This window comes from Choloepus didactylus, chromosome 7, assembly GCF_015220235.1.
Source record: "Choloepus didactylus isolate mChoDid1 chromosome 7, mChoDid1.pri, whole genome shotgun sequence".
Taxonomy (NCBI): domain Eukaryota; kingdom Metazoa; phylum Chordata; class Mammalia; order Pilosa; family Megalonychidae; genus Choloepus; species Choloepus didactylus.
In genome coordinates this window covers 120,658,476-120,676,977 of record NC_051313.1, presented here as the reverse complement: position 1 = coordinate 120,676,977, position 18,502 = coordinate 120,658,476, and the positions used below count along the sequence as shown (strand labels likewise).

Here is an 18,502-nt window from a genome sequence, read left to right as displayed (position 1 = left end):
GTATGTACCAGATGATATTTTGTGTCTTGAGCTGCATTTCCCAGAAGCAGACTCTGAAACAAAGATTCATGCAACAGCAGTTTATTAGAAAGTGTTCCCACACAGAGATGGGGGTGGGGTGGCCCTTGGGATGGGCTCATGTCCTTGGACTATTCCTGCTCAAATGTTCCCTTAAAGAATTTTGAAAAACTATATGCCCCCTCACACATTTTTAAGTCCACATCTAACATTTTATTATAAGTTTAAATAGTTGCAAAAGTTATGCTTTCTGGGGACCCATAAATATCCACATATTAAATAAAAGTCACATCACTCTTTTGAATGTTGTCAATGGTATGTAATACTATAGCGATTTTATATCCAATACTCTCTTCAGTTACAAGAAACAAGCCCTGCTTTAACCAGTCAGACAATTTACCTTGTTCTTTTATCTCTTTGATTCCTTTTTCCCTATAGAATTTAATCCTAATGAAATGTAATTCAATAGTTGAAAGTCTTTTATATATCTCTATAACAAAAATGTTTAAAAATTGAAACTTATTTCCTATGACCATGAGTGTTAAAACATTATTCTTCATCAAGTTTAAACTGCAATGAATACAAGATGCAATTGATCAAAATGACAAATACTGACAATTGTTAAATATAACCATAAACTCTTAATGAGATGAAAGGGTCGACTTCTACTCCCCACTGACCTTGGTTCAGCAGCCCCTGGAAGGGCGCCCTGCTCATACTCAGGGTGGGCCAGAGGGCACCACCTTTTCCTGTCTAGTGGAAGAAGGGTGGCTGGTGACTGGAGGAGGTGGGGGAGGAGAACACAGGAGTTCTTGGGAAGATTCATTTTAGGAAGAGGCACATGTTCATCTGGAAACTGATTCCCTGAAAACCCACGCTGCCCGCATGCCCCTGGAAGAGTCTTCCTATACCTCCAGGTGTATGTGAACCATAAGCCATCAAAGAGAGACAACTTGACTTCTCTCTTCAAAAAAGAGGTCCCAAAAAGGGCTCAGGGAGCAACGTGGCTCTGAATATCCTTGTAACTCTGAGAGTTACATTTCCAACTCTCCTGCTGGGTCCCACATTCTTACACCTATGGACAAGACAGAAACTCGAATTACTTCCAAATCTCGGTAAGTTTAGGGCTGTGAGGAAAGCATATGTACGTTCAAAGACCTAATCGTTGGTAAAGAAGCAGCCTAGATTCCGAATTAAGAGAACATGGATTTTATTTTTCCATTTCAAAGAAGCACCATCTTTGCCTGCTGTCAGTTCCCAAAGGCAGACCAGCAGGTGGCAGCAGAGAGCACAGTGCGGCCAGCCCTGCCCCCGGGGCGGGGGAGGGGGTAGGGGAGGGAGGGGAGGAGGCGGGAGCCGAGGCGGGAGGCGGGAGGAGGCAGAGCACTGGAGTGAGGTAGAGGTGCGTGCTTCGGCTATCGGAAAACAGGGGGGCGAAATGGGGACAGATAAGGATCTAAAGAGGCGACACCCTCCGGGTTCAGAATAAAATTGAGGAAATGAGGATGGGAATTAAGGAGTTGACCCAAAGCGAATTTTAGGGGAATCAGAAGGGCTCCGTTGCACTCTGCCTGGAGGACAGGCTGCTCTCCCTGCGTGGCGCCTGGGCGCGGTGGGGGTGAGGACCGCCACTATCTGTACTCTTCCCGGGGCGGGTCAAGGTCTGGCTCCTTCTGAGGTCCGTGGTCCACCTCAGGGGCAGGTGGCCAGGGGTTCTCTGGAGGCTGGGGTCCCGCTGGCCACGGGTCGTCGGGCCGGGGAGGTTCAGGGGGATTAGTTGTAGGGGGTTCTGGGGGCCAGACTCCGGTGTCAGGCAGGTCTCTCCAGGGACGATTGGGGCCTGGAGGTGGAGGGTCCTCAAAGATAGGGGGTACCCCTGGCCAGGGTTCACCGGGGACTGGGGGCCCCTGAGGCCATGTTGGGGAGCCCTCCTCCTCTGGGGCCTCTGTGGGAGGGGGAGACGGGTGGTCCCCGCTGCCTGATATGCCTGTAGAGGAGGAAGAAGAAAGGTAAGAGGCATGGGAAGACCAGATCCCCCCTCAGCTAAGACCCAGGGGGCACAGCTTCTCTGGCAGGGAGCACCCCCCTACCTCCCCTGCCAAGGTGATCCCCCAAATAAGCCTTAGTAGTAACTCTCAAAGAGCTCTCCACACATTAGAAAATACCAGAAAGACATGGAAACCCCATACTGGTCTGAACCATTAACTTGACCAATTTTTAACTAAATGGAACCCACCCAAATAAGCTCCATATAAGCCCCCATGCCACCCTGGCTGGCCCCTAAGCTTGTCTGCAGCCCCAAAGTGGCCTACACCTCAGTGGGTCCTGTGTGGCACCCAGGCCCTGCCTCTGCAGTGACCACCACCCAACTCAGTAAAGCCACAGCACCAATGGCTACTTGCCCCACACACCCGGATTCTCATCTAAATCTCCGCCTGGAGCTGCCCCTGAACTAGCACACTAATAATGGGCTAAAATGTTACCTTCTGGCACCACCTGCATCCTCCTGACTCTTCCCTCATGCAAATTCCCAGGATCTCCTCCACCCCTGTGCACCCCGTTCTCCCCGTCCTCCTGACTTAGCAGTCGCTCTCACCTCATCTCAACCATTCCCCCATCACCCCCAACCACACTCCTGGCCTCTATTCCCAGCTCACCTCCGGCGAACAGACAAAGGACCAAGATCCCCAGTAGTTTCCAGTCGAGCATCATGGCTGTCTCCTGGCCCCCAAAGTCAGGGGTGGGCTGAATCTGGGTGTCTGGGAGCCCTAACAGGCTTTATAAGAGAGGAGCCAGAGGAGGTGGCCCATCTCAGGGAGGGGCCCGCCCAGTGACACAAGGAGCCTGACTGGTCAAACCCGTCTGGAAGGCCGCTGCTAATGTGCAACCTGTGATCCTGGCGTCCCTCATTTTAGTTCCCTAGCCCAGGACCCAGTCACCCTGGCTCTCCCTATCAGTGACCCAGACCCTGATCACTTCTCCCTTGTTTTCATGCCCCCCTCCATACATGCCCTGCAGCAACCAAAACTCACCTGTCATCTCCATAATCACAGAGGCTTCTACCTTTCATCCCTCCCAGCCATGGGAAGCCTAGGAATGGGAGCAAACCCGGCGTGGGGAAGCAGTCTAATTACAGGGGCTGGGAGGCAGGACGCCCAGGTCAGCGGGAGGGTTGCTTCTCAACACCCGAGAGGCAGCTAGGACAGTGCCAGCTGGTACCCCCACCCCTACCCCCACCCCCACCCCCACGGTGAACTCCTGGTGGAGCTCAGTTCTTTCCCTGGAACTTCTGCCCCTCTCAGAACCCAGGCATGCTGCTCTCTGGCCTCTGCCTTCTTCAGGCATGCCGGGGCTTGCCCAGCAGTGACAAACAGGAATTCTGCCCAGTTTATCACTGCAGAGGAGGAAGGAAACATGAGGAAATCCTTATTCCTTCTCCCCACCCAGCACTGGTTCCTTCAGTCACTGCCCAGAAGCTCAGGAAGAAGCTGCCTCTGCTCCCCTAAAATCTCACCCCCTTCCTTCTCCCTCAAGAATCCTCCTCGGCCCCTCTGCACCCCCTGCCCTGATCCTTGGTTCCAACTCTCTCTGCCCACCTCCTCCCTCCCATCTTTCCCTCTCTCCAGGCCTCAGCTCACTTGTCTACTTCTCTCAGAGGTTGCCCTGGCATCTCAAGAAGGAACTTTCTGCCTGAAAGTCTAATAAACTTTTCAGAAGTACTATGTCCCAAACAAAACTTGATTCCTTCCCAAGTTGTTCCCCTGCCCAGTCTGCCCCCGCCCCCTCCCAGCTGTAAGGGACATCGCTGTCAGCTTTGTGGCTCAAGTTGAAAAACTTCATCCTCTCCTCCCCCACCCACAATCCACCTGCAAGCCCGTTCACTCTATGTCCAAAACTCAGCCACTTCCCGCCCCCTCCCAAGCCAGAACCACCGTTCTCTCTTCCCCTTGCCTCCCTTTACACCCTTATTTGTCTCCCTGCTCCAACACTTCATTACTCACCCACACCCCAACCCCTCCTTCCACAATACAGCCAAGGATCTTTTAAGAATGTAAATCTACATCACTTCCCTGTTCAAAAAATACTCCAAGGGCTTCCTATTGATGTAATAAAATCCAAATTCTGTATCACAGTCTTGGCCTCTCTCTCCAGCATCTTCTGTCACTCTCCCCCTCATTCAGGACCCTCAAGCCCCCTGGCCCCAGGGCCTTTGCACTTGCTGTTCCCTCTGCACAAACTTCTCCCACATGTTCAGAGCTTGCTTCCTCAGTCCACTCAGATCTCAGCATGATACCCCCTTCTCAACTTTCCTGACCTCCTCAGCTAATGCTGTCCCTTCCCCATCAGTTTTTACCACATTATATTTTATTTCATCTCCATAGCACTTACTCATGTTTGAAATGATCTTCTCTGTTCATTTAGATACTTGAATATCGTTTCCCTACTAGAACATAAATGCCATGGGGGCAAGGACCTTGTCTGACAAGTCCACCACTTTAACCCCAGTGCTAGGACCCTGCCTGGCATGTGAGATTCCTCTCAAATGAAGGAATGCTTTATCTTCCTCACTCCTGGCATTTTATCATCTTCCAGAGGTAAGAGTAAGATAAAGAAAACCTGAAGCTTCTCAAAAGCTTCCAAAGCAGCCAAAGAAGGGAGTTTTGAAAAAGACAGTCTGCAGAAAAAGCTGGGAGGCCACTTCTCACACCTCCAGGAAAAGAGATGGCTGCAGGGAGAATTCCCTTTTATTCCCAGAGACTATACTTCCAAGCAACGTCTCTGACCATCATCATCTTTATTGAGCACAAGAGGATTCACAGACCTCTTAGTGGCGGCCCTTATACAGGGAAGAGGGCTGGGCTGGCTGGCTGGCTGCCCCACTTCTCCACACCTTCCTGGCTCCCCCAGGCTGGCTGCCCCTCAGGCTCACAGCTGCTCAGCAGCCGACTGAAGCAGGAAAGTTCTGGCTGTCTTCTTGACAAATACCTTCCTCTCTGGAAATGGCTTCACTCAGGCCATGAAGGTCATCGAGCAGGGCACAGAGGGACCCTGGGAAAGAAGATGCCAAGAGATGGGAACCAGACAAGAGAAGGCTCTCACAAGGACTGTGCAGAGAGAACAGGGCTGGCACAAAATCTGAGGGTCATGAGGGGAAAGGCTCTATGGTCCAGGGTGGATGTGGACAGAAGAGGCTACTGCCTCCAAGGATTACAACATCCAACAGTGTCTGAGTAGAGAGTCCTGCAGTCTCCAGTGGTCCCTTCATGCCTTAGACCCTTACCTTTTTTTGAGTCCCTGGGGGAGACTGCCACTGCTGGAGGGGAAGGGGCCAAGGGAGCCGAGGGTGATGAAGACCCTGGAGGCCTGAAGCTGGACTCCATGGATTTCCTCTCATCCAGTAAGGAAGGAAGAAGTGCCAATAGCCGTTGCTGCTTGTAACGGGAGAGGAGACCCTCCTGCCGCAAGGTGGCCTGGGAAGGAGAGGGTTAAAGGCCACCTAGCCTAGACAGAGCCTCCCTTTCCTCTTTCCACACATCTGCCCCCCACCAGCCCAAGCTGGGTCCTGGTTTCTGCTGCCCCTACCAGCATGAGGTTCTTATCCCTCTCCAGCTCCTGCAGGCGCCGGGTCAGCCGCAGCCCCTCCTCCTTCCGGGCCTCATCCTGCAGGTGCCTGAGCTCCTGGTTCCGTTCCTTTTCCCGGGCAGCTTTGCGCTGGATCTGGCGCAAGGTCACCACTATGGGGAAGCCAGGGCACAGAGGAAGCAGGTGTAGGTCAGCACAGAGGCAGCCGGACACCATGAGAACAAGACCGGAGGGACTGCCAGGAATGAGGAGGCAGCAGCTCCATGGCTCGGGGAAATCACTTAGGCTAAGTGGATGTCTCCCCTGTGCGGTGGGAGGAACAGGCTGACGCTTTAGGATCCTGTGAATCTGTGACCCCCAAGGAACGTCCCCATCCCTGAACCATTCGAGTCCCTTAGGGGACATCTGAATATGGACTGGATGTTAGATTTTGTGCAGCGAGTGTTTTCTTAAGGTGTGATAATGGTGATGAGGTTATATAGGAGAGTTTCCTTCTATATTTGTGGGAGATGTAGCAACTTACTTTAAATGGTTCAAAAATATAAATATAAATGTGTATGGATGGATGGATGGATAGACTGACAGAGATAGATTAGATAGATAAAATATGGCAAAAGTTAATAACTGCTGTGTCTAGTTATAGAAGGTACCTAGGAATTCATTACTCCTTCAACTTCTCTAAGGGTTTTAAGGTTTCCTTAATAAAAAGTTGGGGGCTAATTCTGGTGTTAAGATGTCAGGCAGAGGATGCCTTTTTGGAGGGGTAGTGACTGCGAGGACACGAGGGGGCCTGGGTGTTGATCACGTCTGTCTCTCGATCTGGGTGCTGGCTACACAGATGTGGTCACCATGTGAAAATTAATTTATGCCTTTTCCTTGTAGACTTCATTCCTTGTCTACTTCAGTAAGAAGCTTTAAAAACAAGTTGGGGAGCAAACAGTAACCTATATTCCAACACTTCCTGCTTCCTGGAAGGCCCCCGTCTGCCCTTGGCAAATCTCACCAGCCTTGGTGTGCTCTCTTCGAGCCTCATTCAGCCTCCTCTCTGTTTCTGATAGCTGTTCCCGTAGCCGCGATTCCACTTCGGCCACCTTCTCTTGTAGAACTGGGGTGGAGGTGCAGATGGGGTGTGTCAGGAGGCGCCATGGCCTGCAGCCTCCAACCCCTGAGTGGCGACCACACCCCTCCCCCCCACCTTGCCCATAAATCTCCTGTTGCTGGGTTAGCTCCTGTCGGAGACTGGCCGCCTCCTCCATGCTCTCCTGCTGGCCCTGGCGAGCCACTTCCAGCTGCTGCCCCACGTTGGCCAGGGACTCCTGGGTCCGCTGCAGCTCCTGCTGTAGCTGCTGGGCGACCTTGCTCAGCTGCTGCCGCTCCGCCTCCCCTGGGAGGAGGTGACTCTCAGTCCACGGCCTCTTTCTCTGGCCCTGCCACATCAGTGCCCAGGCCTCCCCCTGCCCTGGATCCCAGACATTCCCTCCTCCCCTCCATCCCTACCACACCCAAAGTTGGCCCTTTGCTGGGCGCACCAGTGGCTCAGGGCTGGGCGTACCCTGCTCCCGGGCCCGGCCCACCTCCTGCTGGATGAGGTGGGCACTCAGCTGCAGTTCTGCATCCAGGCGGTTACGCTCTTCCCGCAGCTGCTGCAACTCAAGGCTCACATCTGTGGGGGGTGGGGGTGGGTGTGGGGGTGAGGGTGGAAGGCAGCTGAGACAGGGAAGAGAAACCAGAGTCAGGGGGAAATCACCCAGCCACTTGACCCCTAAGCCTTTTCCCGCCCTGGTCCTCACTACTAAAGCCCCACTCTCCTTCCCCTGATCCACAGATCCATGCCCCCGAATTCACCTCTCCTTACGCAGCTGGGCAAGGGCCACTTTTCGAGCCATCAGGCCTAGAAGGGAAAAGGGCAGAGAGCAACAGAGAGATGAGTTTTCTGGAAAGCAAAGGGAAGGTGGGGATTTTGAGAAAAAGAGATGCCAAGACTGATGAGAGAGAGGAAGGAGGACAGATGAGGGATGAGGGAGAGCTGGGCCAGGAAGAAGAGGGCAAGCGCCGGAGGGGCTGGGCAGGATGCAGCTGTGGCTGCCGGACCCACCCTGAATGGTGTGGATCTTGCGGGCAGCATAGCTGAGCCGGTTGCTGAGGCTGGGGAGCTGGGACGTGGCCTCTTCCACCCTAGCCACGGTGCTCAGGAGCCACATCTGAGACCTGGGGGGGCACAAGGTGGCTGAGTCTTCAGTCCTCACGCCACTCCCAAAAGAACGTGGTGTATCCTGAACTGTCATATGCGTGAGGAAAGCAGAGATGGGGAAAGAGGAGTGGGAAACAGAGATGTGAAGCCAAGAAAAGGTGAGGAGCTGTAATGCCCGTGCCCTAACTTCTCTGCCTTTTCCTAGTGCTGCGCTGCAAATTCTGTCCGAGCTCCTTAGCAGGCAAAAGAAAACCCAAGTGCTTAAACACTTCAGTGACTGTCAGATAAAGATGATCTGGTTGCTTATAAAAAAAACACACAGCTATTCCTGCTACTGAAATCTATGGTAAGCTTCTCATCTGGGTCAGTATCTTTAATAACAGTCCTCCACTAAAAACAGTAATAAGCTTCCTGGACCTGGGCCTTCCTGGACACTGCAACACAGTAAAGTGTTCAGTAAAAACAATTGTGCAGGGACCAAAACAATGTGTTCTATAAAGCTGGCTAATCTCCATTCGACTGCGACTTCTTCAGCTGCGGGCCACTGGACAGGTCTCTGGGGTTTGGGGACTCCCCTTGGCCTCGCAGGCCATATTTGGGGTGTCTGAACTGATGTGAGTTTTTCTAGGGAACAAAACCTCCAGCAGCTTTCTAAGGGGCCCACAGAGGCATTAACGCACCACCTGTCCTCTCCAACAACCTGCTGAGCTTATTTCTCAGAACCTCGTTTCTGATCACTAGTATATATCAGAGAGCAAAGTCACCCATGCACAAGCCTAGGAATGTAGATTCACTAATACCAATGAAGGGCAGGTCCGTGTGTTTACCAGCTGGCTGTGCCAGAATTAGGACCAACACCAGTTCACAGGACCTGAGAAGCCTAAACAGGCCCCAGGCCCCCAGGGAGGATGGCCAAGGGAGTACCTGGGGATGGGGCCAAAACCACCTCAGGAGTCCAAGTCCACGGCAACAGAAAGACAAGTGGGTGACAGAGGCCTGAAACCTGGATCCCAAGTAGAACAGCAAAAATCACTTTACCAGGAAAGTGCTTAAGTGGGTGCTTCCAACACCTGCTGTGGCTCTTATTAAAGCAATGTCCTGATAAAGTCTCCAAGGCATCTGCCTTGTCAATATTAGAGAATACCGCAGGGCCCTCGATGTCCAAGGCTGAGGAGAGGCTATTACCAGTGCAAAGAAGCTTTTGTTTTTCCCATAGAGGTTTTTCTACAGGTTGCTAGAGATCATATAACAATAGTTGGTAATGGGACAACAAAGATATTGGTTGAGAAACACAGGCTTGCAATTGATTAAGAAGGAAACTGGCATACATTTTAGATGAACTATCTAGTAAGTAGGTGTATGGTTTCCAAAGAAATAGATTAAATGTTTCCAACTCAACAGGGCGTGCCTGTAAAATTTTAAAGAGACGGAGGGGAGGAGAAAGGGAGGGGAGGAGGGGAGGAGGGGGAGCAGGGAGGAAGAAAGAGTTGATCACATATCCAAGTCCCCATCCTTGAATGGTTCTAAAGGCAGAGACCCCTCCAAGGTTCCCTGCTTAGCTCCAGCTGTTTACAGACTGAACTGCATGAGGAAGCATTACCTCACCCAAAGCCAGAAGGCGTCTAGGGAGTTCACCAGTGATCTTGGTGTGAATGTGGAGAAGATGGCCCCCGGAACAGGCCCTTCTAGCCTTAAATCCCCCATATTGCCAGCTTTCCAGTCTCTCTTGCCCAAGGCCCAAGATACCAGAGAACCTGAGAAAAAGAAACATGACTCCACCCCCCCCCACCCCCGTCCACCCCATATACCTGCTCACAGAATTGACCACAAGCTTAAGCTGCTCCTCAGCCACAGCTGTCTGCTGCTGCTGCCTGCGCCTGGCCTCCTGAGCCCGGCTCAGCTCCCCCTGCAGGGCCTGGGAAGGATGTAGGTAAAGAAAAGGTTAACTTGGCCCCGGTCCCACAGACCCAGGCCAGCGTTCCCTCACCAGCCCCTTCAGCCTCGACTGTCTCAGCCACTGACCTTGGCGCTGATTCGCTCCATCTCCACCTCTGCAGTTTTATCCTGCAGGGAGCGCTGTAGGATGGCCTCCTTCTGGCTCTGGGATGCAACTCTCCCCTCCAGCTCTGCCACCTGGGGAAGAGAGGGAGCTGGGGCAGGGCACTTCCAGAGCCCAAAGGTGTAAGGGGGCATTGGATATGAAGGCGCAGGTGCGGGGATCTCTGAGAGAACGCCATGCGGGGAAATACTGAGTTCATTTCCCTTCTGGAAACATGTTCAATGTGGCCACCTCCTGAGGACCCACCCCTCCGAGCGTGTCACCCATCCTTTGATATAGGTGCCTCTTCAGAGGGGCCTTCCCTGACCATCCTAATTCAAATTGCTCCCTCCCAGTAGTCTCTCTGTGGTTCATTACTTTTTTAGATTATTCTTGATACCACATATAATTATTTGACATTATCTAATTGTCTTGTTTCTTACCTGTCTCCCCCTTTAGAATGTCAGCTCCATTAGAGCAGGTACTTGGTGTGTCTCTGCTCAAGGCTGTATTTCCAGTGTGTCATTAAGGCTGTATTTCCAGTGTGTCATTACAACACTTAATTAATATTTGTTGAATCAATGAACACCTTCCCATTTTGTAGGGAGCAAGGAGTCGGCAGGGATGGGGGAAACATGGGGAGGAAAAAAGAGAGTCAAGTTACCTGTCCCTTCAGCTGGTCAATGTATTCCCTGTGCCCCAGCTCCTGGGCCTTCAGTTGCACCATGAGGGCAAACACCTTCTCCCGCCAGCAGTTCAGCAAGGACTGGACCTTCTTAATACACTCGGGCTCCAAGGACTCTGAAGGCTGAACCTGAGGGTGGGAGGAAGGTGGCAGGGAGTGTGGGCTCCTGGGGGAGTAGAGGAAGGAGACGACATCCTTTGTTTTTTCTCTCTCCCACCCCGAGCAACAAGAACCACAGCAAGAAGAGGTCCCAGAAAGGAAGATCGTGCACAGGCAAGTTCTTACAGCACACAAGCCCCTCCTGCCCACAGGGACCCGGCTGGGGGTGAGCGCTGAGGCCGGGGCAGGGGTACCCTACCTTCCTGGCCAGGTCCTCCTCCTGCAGGGTGAGCATGTACGTGAGGCTCTGCACCCGCACCTGCAGCAGCTCTGCGGTGGAGCGCAGGGCATCCCGGTCCTCCTGCAGGTGCTGCGGGCAGAGGAAGAGCAGCCGCCCCACTCAGCCTCCATGCTGGCCTGAAGGCCACAAGCCATCAGTGCCTTCTCTCCTGGGGCCTGGGCTCTCCTCCAGGGGCTGCCCTTACCTCTGAACATACTCCCTGAGCACTCACATCCCACCCTTGGCCTCCCCCACCCATGCCCACTCCCTTACCTGCAGGGTTTCCAGAAGCTCCTGTCGCTCCAAATCGCGTGTCTGGCTGCGGATCTCAGGTGGGACTTGTTCCCCCACATATTTCCTTAGATTCTCAACCAGAGCCACTTGAGCCTCCAGGTCTTCTTGGGTCTTGCTAGGATCAGGGTGGAACCAGGGAAGACCATCAGTGGGACACCCTAGAGGCTGCCACACCCACCAATTGCTGGCCCCTTCTTCAGCTCCCATCCCCTGCCCCACAGACCTTAGCTGCTTCTGCAGCATCTCAGTCTCCTTCTGGGCCATGGCCAGTTCCTTGGCTTCCTCTGCCTTCCTGGCTTCCAAGCTACTCAAAGACTTCTCTAAGCCCTCAGCCTTGTTGGTCAAACTGGAAAGAGCTTCCTGGTGAGCCTCTGTTAAGCAGGAGAGCTGTGGAGAGAAGAGAGGTAGCTCGGCAGGGCCCAGCTAATTCCCCCATTTGTGCTTTGCTTTCCAAATCTCCTTCCCTCTGTTCTAGCCTTGTCCTTTGACTTCTACTTTCTGTGACCTTTGATAATGACCCAACAAATCACCCAACTGCACATGGCAAAATGGAAACTCATTCTTGGCACTTCACTCTCCCCTGCCACCCACATCCGATCCACCAGCAGCTCCCATCACATCTCCCCCAACAACACATCTTCACTTCTTTCCCCCACCCGCTGCCATCAACCTAAGTTAAGCCACCCTCGTCTCTTACCTAGATGGCTGCAACCATGTCCTAAACAGTTTTTTAAAACCTTCAATAGCTTACACCATTGCATTCAGCATAAAACCCAAACTTCTCCCATGCCTGAGAAGCCTATAGGGGCTTGGCCTCTGCCCACTTCTCTGAGCTCATCTCCTATGGCTCCCCCCATCACTCACTCGGCTCCAGTTATGGAAAGGATGCAACTCCTCTTCACTCTTCCGATCTTGGGAGGCCTTACTTGGCCCTCTACCCCCTGCCCACCACCTTGCTCTGTCCTGTCACACCCTGCTCACTTTCTTATGCTCTTTCTCGGGTATTTGTTTGCTCTGTGTCACACCCCCTTGGAAAGGGAGCTCTGTAAAGGTAGGCATCTTGTCTGTTTTGCTCACTGCTATATCCCCAGACCTCAAACCGTGGTAGGTGCATCAGAGATACTCAGAGACAGTTGTGGGGCAAATGGGTGAAGGCGCAAAAACGCAGGTGCCTTGCTTTCAGCGTGGTCCCACCCTGTCCCCATCACCATGACCTTTTTGGATATAAATCACAAAGCTGGTCTTTTTAGACATGAAATACAAAATTGTCAATGTCATTTCCCTGCTTAAAACCTTTCGATGGTTACTCATTGCTCTGAGGATCAAATATAAAGTTCTGCACTGGCACTGAGGCCTGTGTGCCCTGGGCTGGCTCACTGTGGGCACCACCCAGAGTGGCCCCTTTGGGGAGCTCCAGCCCCTCTAGGCCTCCCTTGTGCTGCTGGAGTGTCCCACCAGCTCCCTTCACCACCCCTAACCACACCTCTTCACCAGCCAACTCCTATTTCTTTTTCTTTGAACTCTCTGGTTATTGCCTTTGTTCATTTTCTGATTGGATTGCTGGTCTTTTGCACCTCAATTTATAGGCACATATTATATATTTGGAATATTAGCCTCTTCCTATGATATGAGGTATAAATATTCTTCCCTGATGTTATCGTTTGCTTTTCGACTTTACTTTTTTTCGTCATGCATAAGTTTACTATTATAGTCAGCATATCAGTCTTCTTCTATGGCTTCTAGATTTTGACTCATAATTAGAAAGGCCTTTCCCACTCCAAGGTTATAAAGAAATCCCCCCATATTTGCTTCCAGTACCTTTATGGTTTCATTTTGTAACGTCAATTCATTAGGGTGGCTTTTCCTAACACCCCAGAATAGGCTCCCTTGCCCTTCTTCTTCATGGCACTTTTCCCCATTGCAATTAATTAATTGTGATTGAATCGAGTGTTTAATGTGCATCTCCCTGGCTAGACTGTAAGCACCAACCATCAGGTCAGGGACTTGGACAGGTTTGTCCACCACTGAATCCCCTGCTCCTAGCTCAGTGATAGCAGAGTAAGTGTCCATAAATGGTGACTGAATAATCTCCCCTTGGCAGTCCATCTCAGGATCTCACACCTACTTCCTTCACTCTTGCTGCCCCCTGCAGTGTTCCCAGATAAACTGGGCACCTGCAGCAAAGTAGGGAGGCAAACTCCAAAGGTCCTGGAAGGGGAAGGAGGGCTTCCTGTGGTGGGAGGTCACCTGAGTCCTGGGAAAAAAGCGAAATCTGAATAAGCCTCAAACACCCAATTTCTCCTTCTTTCCAGGTCACCTGTTTGTTTTTTCTCCCTCACTAGAGATCTTTCTACTGCTCCTGGGGGCCTTCTCTACAACACCCGTGATCCTTGCCAGGAAGATACTGCTCAGTGTACCCCAAGCCCTTCCTCTCCTCTTCCCCCCAACCCCCATTCACCTGCTCTTGGTGCAGCCTCTGAACCTCCTCCAGCTCCCGCTGGCTTCCCTCTTCCAGGTTCTTCCGGATGACCTCGGCCCCGGCCAAGGCAGCGCGCAGGCCCTCAGCCTCAGCTCGGCCGGCCCTCTCTGCCTGTGCCAGAGCCTCCAGCTCCAAGGCCTGGGCCTCCAGCCTCATCTTCTGCTGCAGCGAGGTCTCCTGCAGGACCCGCACCTCCTCCTCAAGTCGCCGCAGCTCTTGTAACTGCCGGGAGATCAGCTCGGCCTGCTGGCTCAGGGCCTGTGACCTTTGTAAGTCCAGGGACCTTCACAGACAGATTAGCGTAGGTGAGATGTGTCTCCAGAGCTGGGAGGGTGGACACAGACACCTGGGCCTCTCTGCTCCCATCCGAGGGTATAAACGGAGACAGGAGAAGGAGAAGAGGACTCCTCGACTCCCACGTGGGGAGACGGGGAGATAAAGACAAGCCATAGGCTTTCTGCAGAGGAGGCATAAAGAATCCATACATCGGGATCTCTGCATTTACATCACCACCGTCATTCCAGGCCTTACCAAGCAGAGTAAGTCCACTATCTAGGCTCACAAGCCCTAGAGGCTAGCTGAGATCATGGAACACAGACCTTGAAAGAGTCATATGCAGGCAGACAGATCACACATCAAATGCACACAATAATCGTGGTAGAAGGGGGAAGGGGTGTAAGGACAGCACATCGTTAGACCACATGTTCTGAGTGGAGAGATTGGAAGAACACACAGAGACTTTGGAATTCTGATTTAAAGGCAAGGAAAAGTTTGAGGGAGGAGTGGAGGGAGTGAGGTCATGAGCTTCCAGGATTGATATGGCATGTCCAAGAGCTGGCGACAAGCATTTACTGAGTGTTAGGTATACTGTATGACAAGTGCGAGGGGACAGTCCAGCAACAGATTACATTGTCCCTACCACTGGAGAACATGCAGTGTACTCATGTCACGTAAAGTTTAACCTGGTTTATAACATGGCTCTTTCTGTAGCCAAGAAAAATTCAGTGACTGGCCAGAGGTCCCCCAGCTGATAGCCAAACTAGCCTCAGAGAGTCTGTCTCCTGACACCCAGTCCAGTGCTCCCCTTTCTTCATCGTCCTCTTTGATAGGGTCCAGGATAGACCACTCTAGAGCAAAATGGCAGAATGACATTCCAGTACGATTGGGAAAAGACACATGAAACGCCAAGATTAAGAATTTTTACAGACAACACATCAATGAATAGCATGCCCCACTCCCATGCCATGTCCTCTGTAGAGGCTTCTGTCAACTACTGCATCAGAAGGAATCTACACTGCCACGGTGCCAAGTCTGTGCTTCTAGTTTGAATTTAAAATAACTTCAGACTTACAGGACAGTTACAAAAATATTACAAAACCCATACAGAGAACTTTACTGTACATCCCCTCCTAGACACTCAGATCCACCAATTTTAACATTTTGCCACATTTGCTGTATCATTCTATCCATCTACCTGTCCATCTATTTACCTATCTTTCTATTGTCTAACATTTGAGAGTAGATTGTACATATCATGCTTCTATGTATACTTCCTAAGAACAAGGCTACTCACTTACGTGAATAAGTACATTTATAAAGTACATTTATCAAGTCTAAGAACTTTAACAAAAATATAAAGCTTACAGTTTCTATTCCAACTTTTTTCATATATCCCAATAATGCCCTTTGGCGCCTTTTCTCCTCTATTATTTGATCCAGCCCAAGATCATGTATTGCATTTAACTATCACTGTCTCTTTAGCAGCTCTTTTTCTTAATTGTGGAGACATGTATACATTAACTTTTCCATCTCAGCCATTCCTAAGCAAACCATTCACTCAGTGGGATTAATCACATTCACAATATTGCCCTCCCCTAACCACCATCCATTACCAGAACTGCCCCCATCACCCACAAACAGAAACCCTATACTCATTATGGATTAAATCCCCCACTCCTTCCCTCACTGCAGCCCCTGGTAACCTATATTCTACTTTCCCTTCAAGTTTGCACATTCTAGCTGTTTCCTAAGTGTGTTTGAATTATTTCACTCAACATGATGTCTTCAAGTGGAATGTGTCAGAACTTCATTTCTTTTTAAGGCTGAGTAATATTCCATTAAAAATGTATATACTGCATTTTTTAATCTGTTCATCAACTGATGGACATGTGGGTTGCTTCCAGCTTTTGGTTACTTTGGATACTGCTGCCATGAACACAAATATTTGCCTGAGTCCGTGTTTCAATCCTTTTGGGTATATACCTAGAAGTGAGATTGCCAGACCTTATGAAAGTTTATGGTTAACTTTTTGATGAACTGTTTTCCAGAGTAGCTGAACCATTTTACTCTCCCGCCAACAAAGTAGAAGGGCTCCTATTTCTCTACATCCTTGTCAGCACTTGTTATTTTGTTTTTTTTTTTTTTAAATAACAGCCATTCTAGAGGGTGTGAAGTGGTATCTCATTGTGGTTTCGATTTGCATTTCCCTAATGGCTAGTGATGAGCATCTTTTCATGTGCTTTTTAGGAGAAATGTCTACTAAAGTCCTTTGCCCATTTTTCAATTGGGTTGTCTTTTGTGGTTGAGGTGTAGGATTTCTTTTTACATTCTGGATATTAAATTGTTATCAGATACATGGTTTCCAAATATTTTCTCCCATTCTGTAGGTTGTCTCTTTACTTTCTTGATGATGTCCTATGATGCACAAAAGTTTTTAATTTTAATAAAGTCCAACTTAACCCATTTTTTTGTTTTGTTGCTCATGCTTTTGGTGTAAACTTTCCTAGGATTTTAAATTCCTTAATATCAGGATCCTAGGACCCTTCTCATTCATCTTTGTTATCCTCATCCCTAGTCTCTAGCACACTTCCTTATTATTTACACATTGTAGGCACCTAAGAACTGATTATGTAAAAGTGAATAAATTACGTTAATTACATTCACAATGGTGTGCTACCGTTACCACCACCACCTACTAGCAAACTTTACACCACTGAACTGTATATGTGAAAGTGATTAAAATGGGAAATGTTACATTGTATATATATAACCACAATAAAATTTTAAAAAGAAAAAAAGTCACAGGTGAGAAAAAAGAAGATGGAACCAAGAGCCGATATAAGGTAAGGAATCTATCTTGGTAAAGGGTCACTGGTGAGCAAGCCTAAGGAAACGGTGATGACAGATGCCTACCTGTCTCTCCGTGCAGGCTCCTGTCCATCGCCAGAAGCATCCCGTTCCCACATGCCCGCCTGCAGTCTCTGGTTGTCTAGCCGCCTCTCTGAGATGTCTTGATGGGCCAGGGATTGGACCAGGGGAATGTCTGAGACCCAGGTGGGAGCCATTCTTGGCACAGTCGGAAGGGGCCGAGCTTGGAAGTGGGATGGGGGAATTAGCCTAGTGGAACCTGAGGAATGACAAGGACACAGGTCAATTTCTCTAGGAGAGGTCATCACGAGTCCCATTGTCTGTTCCTACTGACCTGAAGGTCGAAACATCTCCACATTATCTGAAGGCTCTAGATTCTGTCTCCAACCATCCATGATCCCCTGGACAACGGGAAAAACAAGGACACTCCAATTCAGTGTTCACACCCCTTCCAAAGAGAAAGCCCCTACAATAAAGTCATCCACCCAACTCTCAGCTCATTTTCTACTTCTCAAAAGAAGGAGAAACTCCCAAGATCAGATCACTTGCTTGTCCCAACCTGGTTCCTGACAGAACCCTGCCAATACCATGAGATGGAGGGAATTTACTGAGAGAGACAGGCCGAGAGGGAAGCTCTTAGGTTCTACTCATATTTCTAGGATTCTTTACCCTCCTCCTCAAGTTTCTAGAGTCCCTGCTGGTCCTGCACATATGAGGTGAGAGAGGAGGCACGGAGTGCAGGGGCTGTGAGCCCAATCTCCAGAGTTCTCTCCATGGCTCAGCCAAGCCTTGGGGAAGCCCATTCAGACACCACCACGCCATGACTCCTGGGTCCTTCCTTATGAAAGCACTGGCCCAAGGCCTGGTTGCAGATAAGCGTGGCCACATGTAGGGGTAGATGCCTCCCCAGGATCCCCAGGAATCCAGAAAGCCCTAGATTCCTTGGCAGAAAGGCCAGCTGTCTGCCATTTTATCCAAAGCCTTCCTGCAATCTTCCTCTCAGTTACTCTCTACTATCCCCTTAGCTTCCATTCCCGTTGCCCTCTCTCCTCTCTTCAGAGTCCTAGAATATAAGGTGGACTCTTCAAGATTTTACCCCCACTCTCCCACCTGGATTGACCTATTTTTTGCAGAATCTGGGATTCATACTCCAGTCTCTTCCTACGTCCTAATCTGCTTTTTTCCTGAAGAAATTATCCTTGTTCCTCACTCTCACCCTCATCTCCCAGCTCAAAAAGCCTGCTCCCGCCTCCCTGCACTCTAGCGGGCTCTCGGTTCTCACCCCCGCTCTTCCTCAGATACCCCCGTTACCCTCGAGCCTACACCCTGCTGGATTCTGAGCTCTTAAGACTGTTCTGACCACCTCATCCGTTCCTTTACCAGGCCCCTGACCCCTCTTCCCCGATGGACCCCCCCTAAACCCACCCCCACATCCCTGTCAGTCCCTTCCCGCCCCCAACCGACCCTTCCCGCCCCCAACCGACTACTCCCGAACGCCCCCTACGCACCCTCCCCTCTGCCCTCAAGCCAAAGCCCCTACACTTGGCTCCCGGGCCCCGGCTTCCGCCCCTGAGTACGCCTGCGCAAAGCGGGCGGGATGGCGGGCAGCTCGAAAGCCTAGTTCGCTCGCGAAAGGGGAGGAGGAAAAGTGCACGCAAGCGTAGTAGCGTCTAAAACTGGAGCCAATA

The 18,502-nt window shown here is 50.7% G+C and overlaps 2 protein-coding genes across 11 annotated transcripts; both read right to left on the bottom strand.

Annotated features, from left to right (window-relative positions):
* Nucleotides 1-1,293: 1,293 nt before the first annotated feature.
* PSORS1C2 (psoriasis susceptibility 1 candidate 2) lies at nt 1,294-3,221 on the bottom strand. The gene is made up of 3 exons (XM_037843153.1): nt 3,051-3,221; nt 2,676-2,794; nt 1,294-2,005 (listed from the first exon to the last, which is right to left on the bottom strand). Exons 1-3 carry the CDS (start codon nt 3,086-3,088, stop codon nt 1,650-1,652), a joined length of 513 nt encoding a protein of 170 aa, XP_037699081.1. The 5' UTR covers nt 3,089-3,221; the 3' UTR covers nt 1,294-1,649.
* Nucleotides 3,222-4,030: 809 nt separating this feature from the next.
* On the bottom strand, nt 4,031-18,436 carry CCHCR1 (coiled-coil alpha-helical rod protein 1). Of its 10 annotated transcripts, XM_037843044.1 has the most exons (19): nt 17,462-17,702; nt 17,323-17,324; nt 17,149-17,215; nt 16,860-17,073; nt 13,647-13,950; nt 11,412-11,575; nt 11,168-11,303; nt 10,874-10,984; nt 10,495-10,644; nt 9,815-9,925; nt 9,601-9,707; nt 7,697-7,809; nt 7,447-7,492; nt 7,154-7,308; nt 6,797-6,985; nt 6,605-6,706; nt 5,602-5,753; nt 5,300-5,489; nt 4,036-5,067 (listed from the first exon to the last, which is right to left on the bottom strand). In XM_037843044.1, the coding sequence occupies exons 1-19, from the start codon at nt 17,700-17,702 to the stop codon at nt 4,955-4,957; spliced, it is 2,667 nt and encodes an 888-aa protein (XP_037698972.1). In that variant the 3' UTR covers nt 4,036-4,954. The 10 variants fall into 10 exon arrangements, with proteins under 10 accessions (XP_037698965.1, XP_037698970.1, XP_037698971.1 ...); XM_037843041.1 differs by lacking the exons at nt 17,323-17,324; nt 17,462-17,702 and adding an exon at nt 18,355-18,436 and having other exon boundaries at nt 4,035-5,067; nt 5,300-5,447; XM_037843040.1 differs by lacking the exons at nt 17,323-17,324; nt 17,462-17,702 and adding an exon at nt 18,355-18,436 and having other exon boundaries at nt 4,038-5,067.
* Between the last annotated feature and the right edge of the window lie 66 nt (nt 18,437-18,502).

What these genes read in the sequence shown, in the direction of transcription:
- CCHCR1 (XM_037843034.1), bottom strand. Translation starts at nt 17,209, where the DNA reads ATGGATGGTTGGAGACAGAATCTAGAGCCTTCAGATAATGTGGAGATG. An exon ending in AGAGGCTGCACCAAGAGCAG is followed by an intron (nt 11,576 to 13,646) that starts GTGAATGGGGGT and finishes TTCTCTCCACAG; the next exon opens with CTCTCCTGCTTAACAGAGGC. An exon ending in GTGGTCAATTCTGTGAGCAG is followed by an intron (nt 7,810 to 9,600) that starts GTATATGGGGTG and finishes GTGCCCCCCCAG; the next exon opens with GTCTCAGATGTGGCTCCTGA.
- PSORS1C2 (XM_037843153.1), bottom strand. Translation starts at nt 3,088, where the DNA reads ATGAAAGGTAGAAGCCTCTGTGATTATGGAGATGACAG. An exon ending in TGTGATTATGGAGATGACAG is followed by an intron (nt 2,795 to 3,050) that starts GTGAGTTTTGGT and finishes TCTCTTATAAAG; the next exon opens with CCTGTTAGGGCTCCCAGACA. An exon ending in CCTTTGTCTGTTCGCCGGAG is followed by an intron (nt 2,006 to 2,675) that starts GTGAGCTGGGAA and finishes CCTCCTCTACAG; the next exon opens with GCATATCAGGCAGCGGGGAC.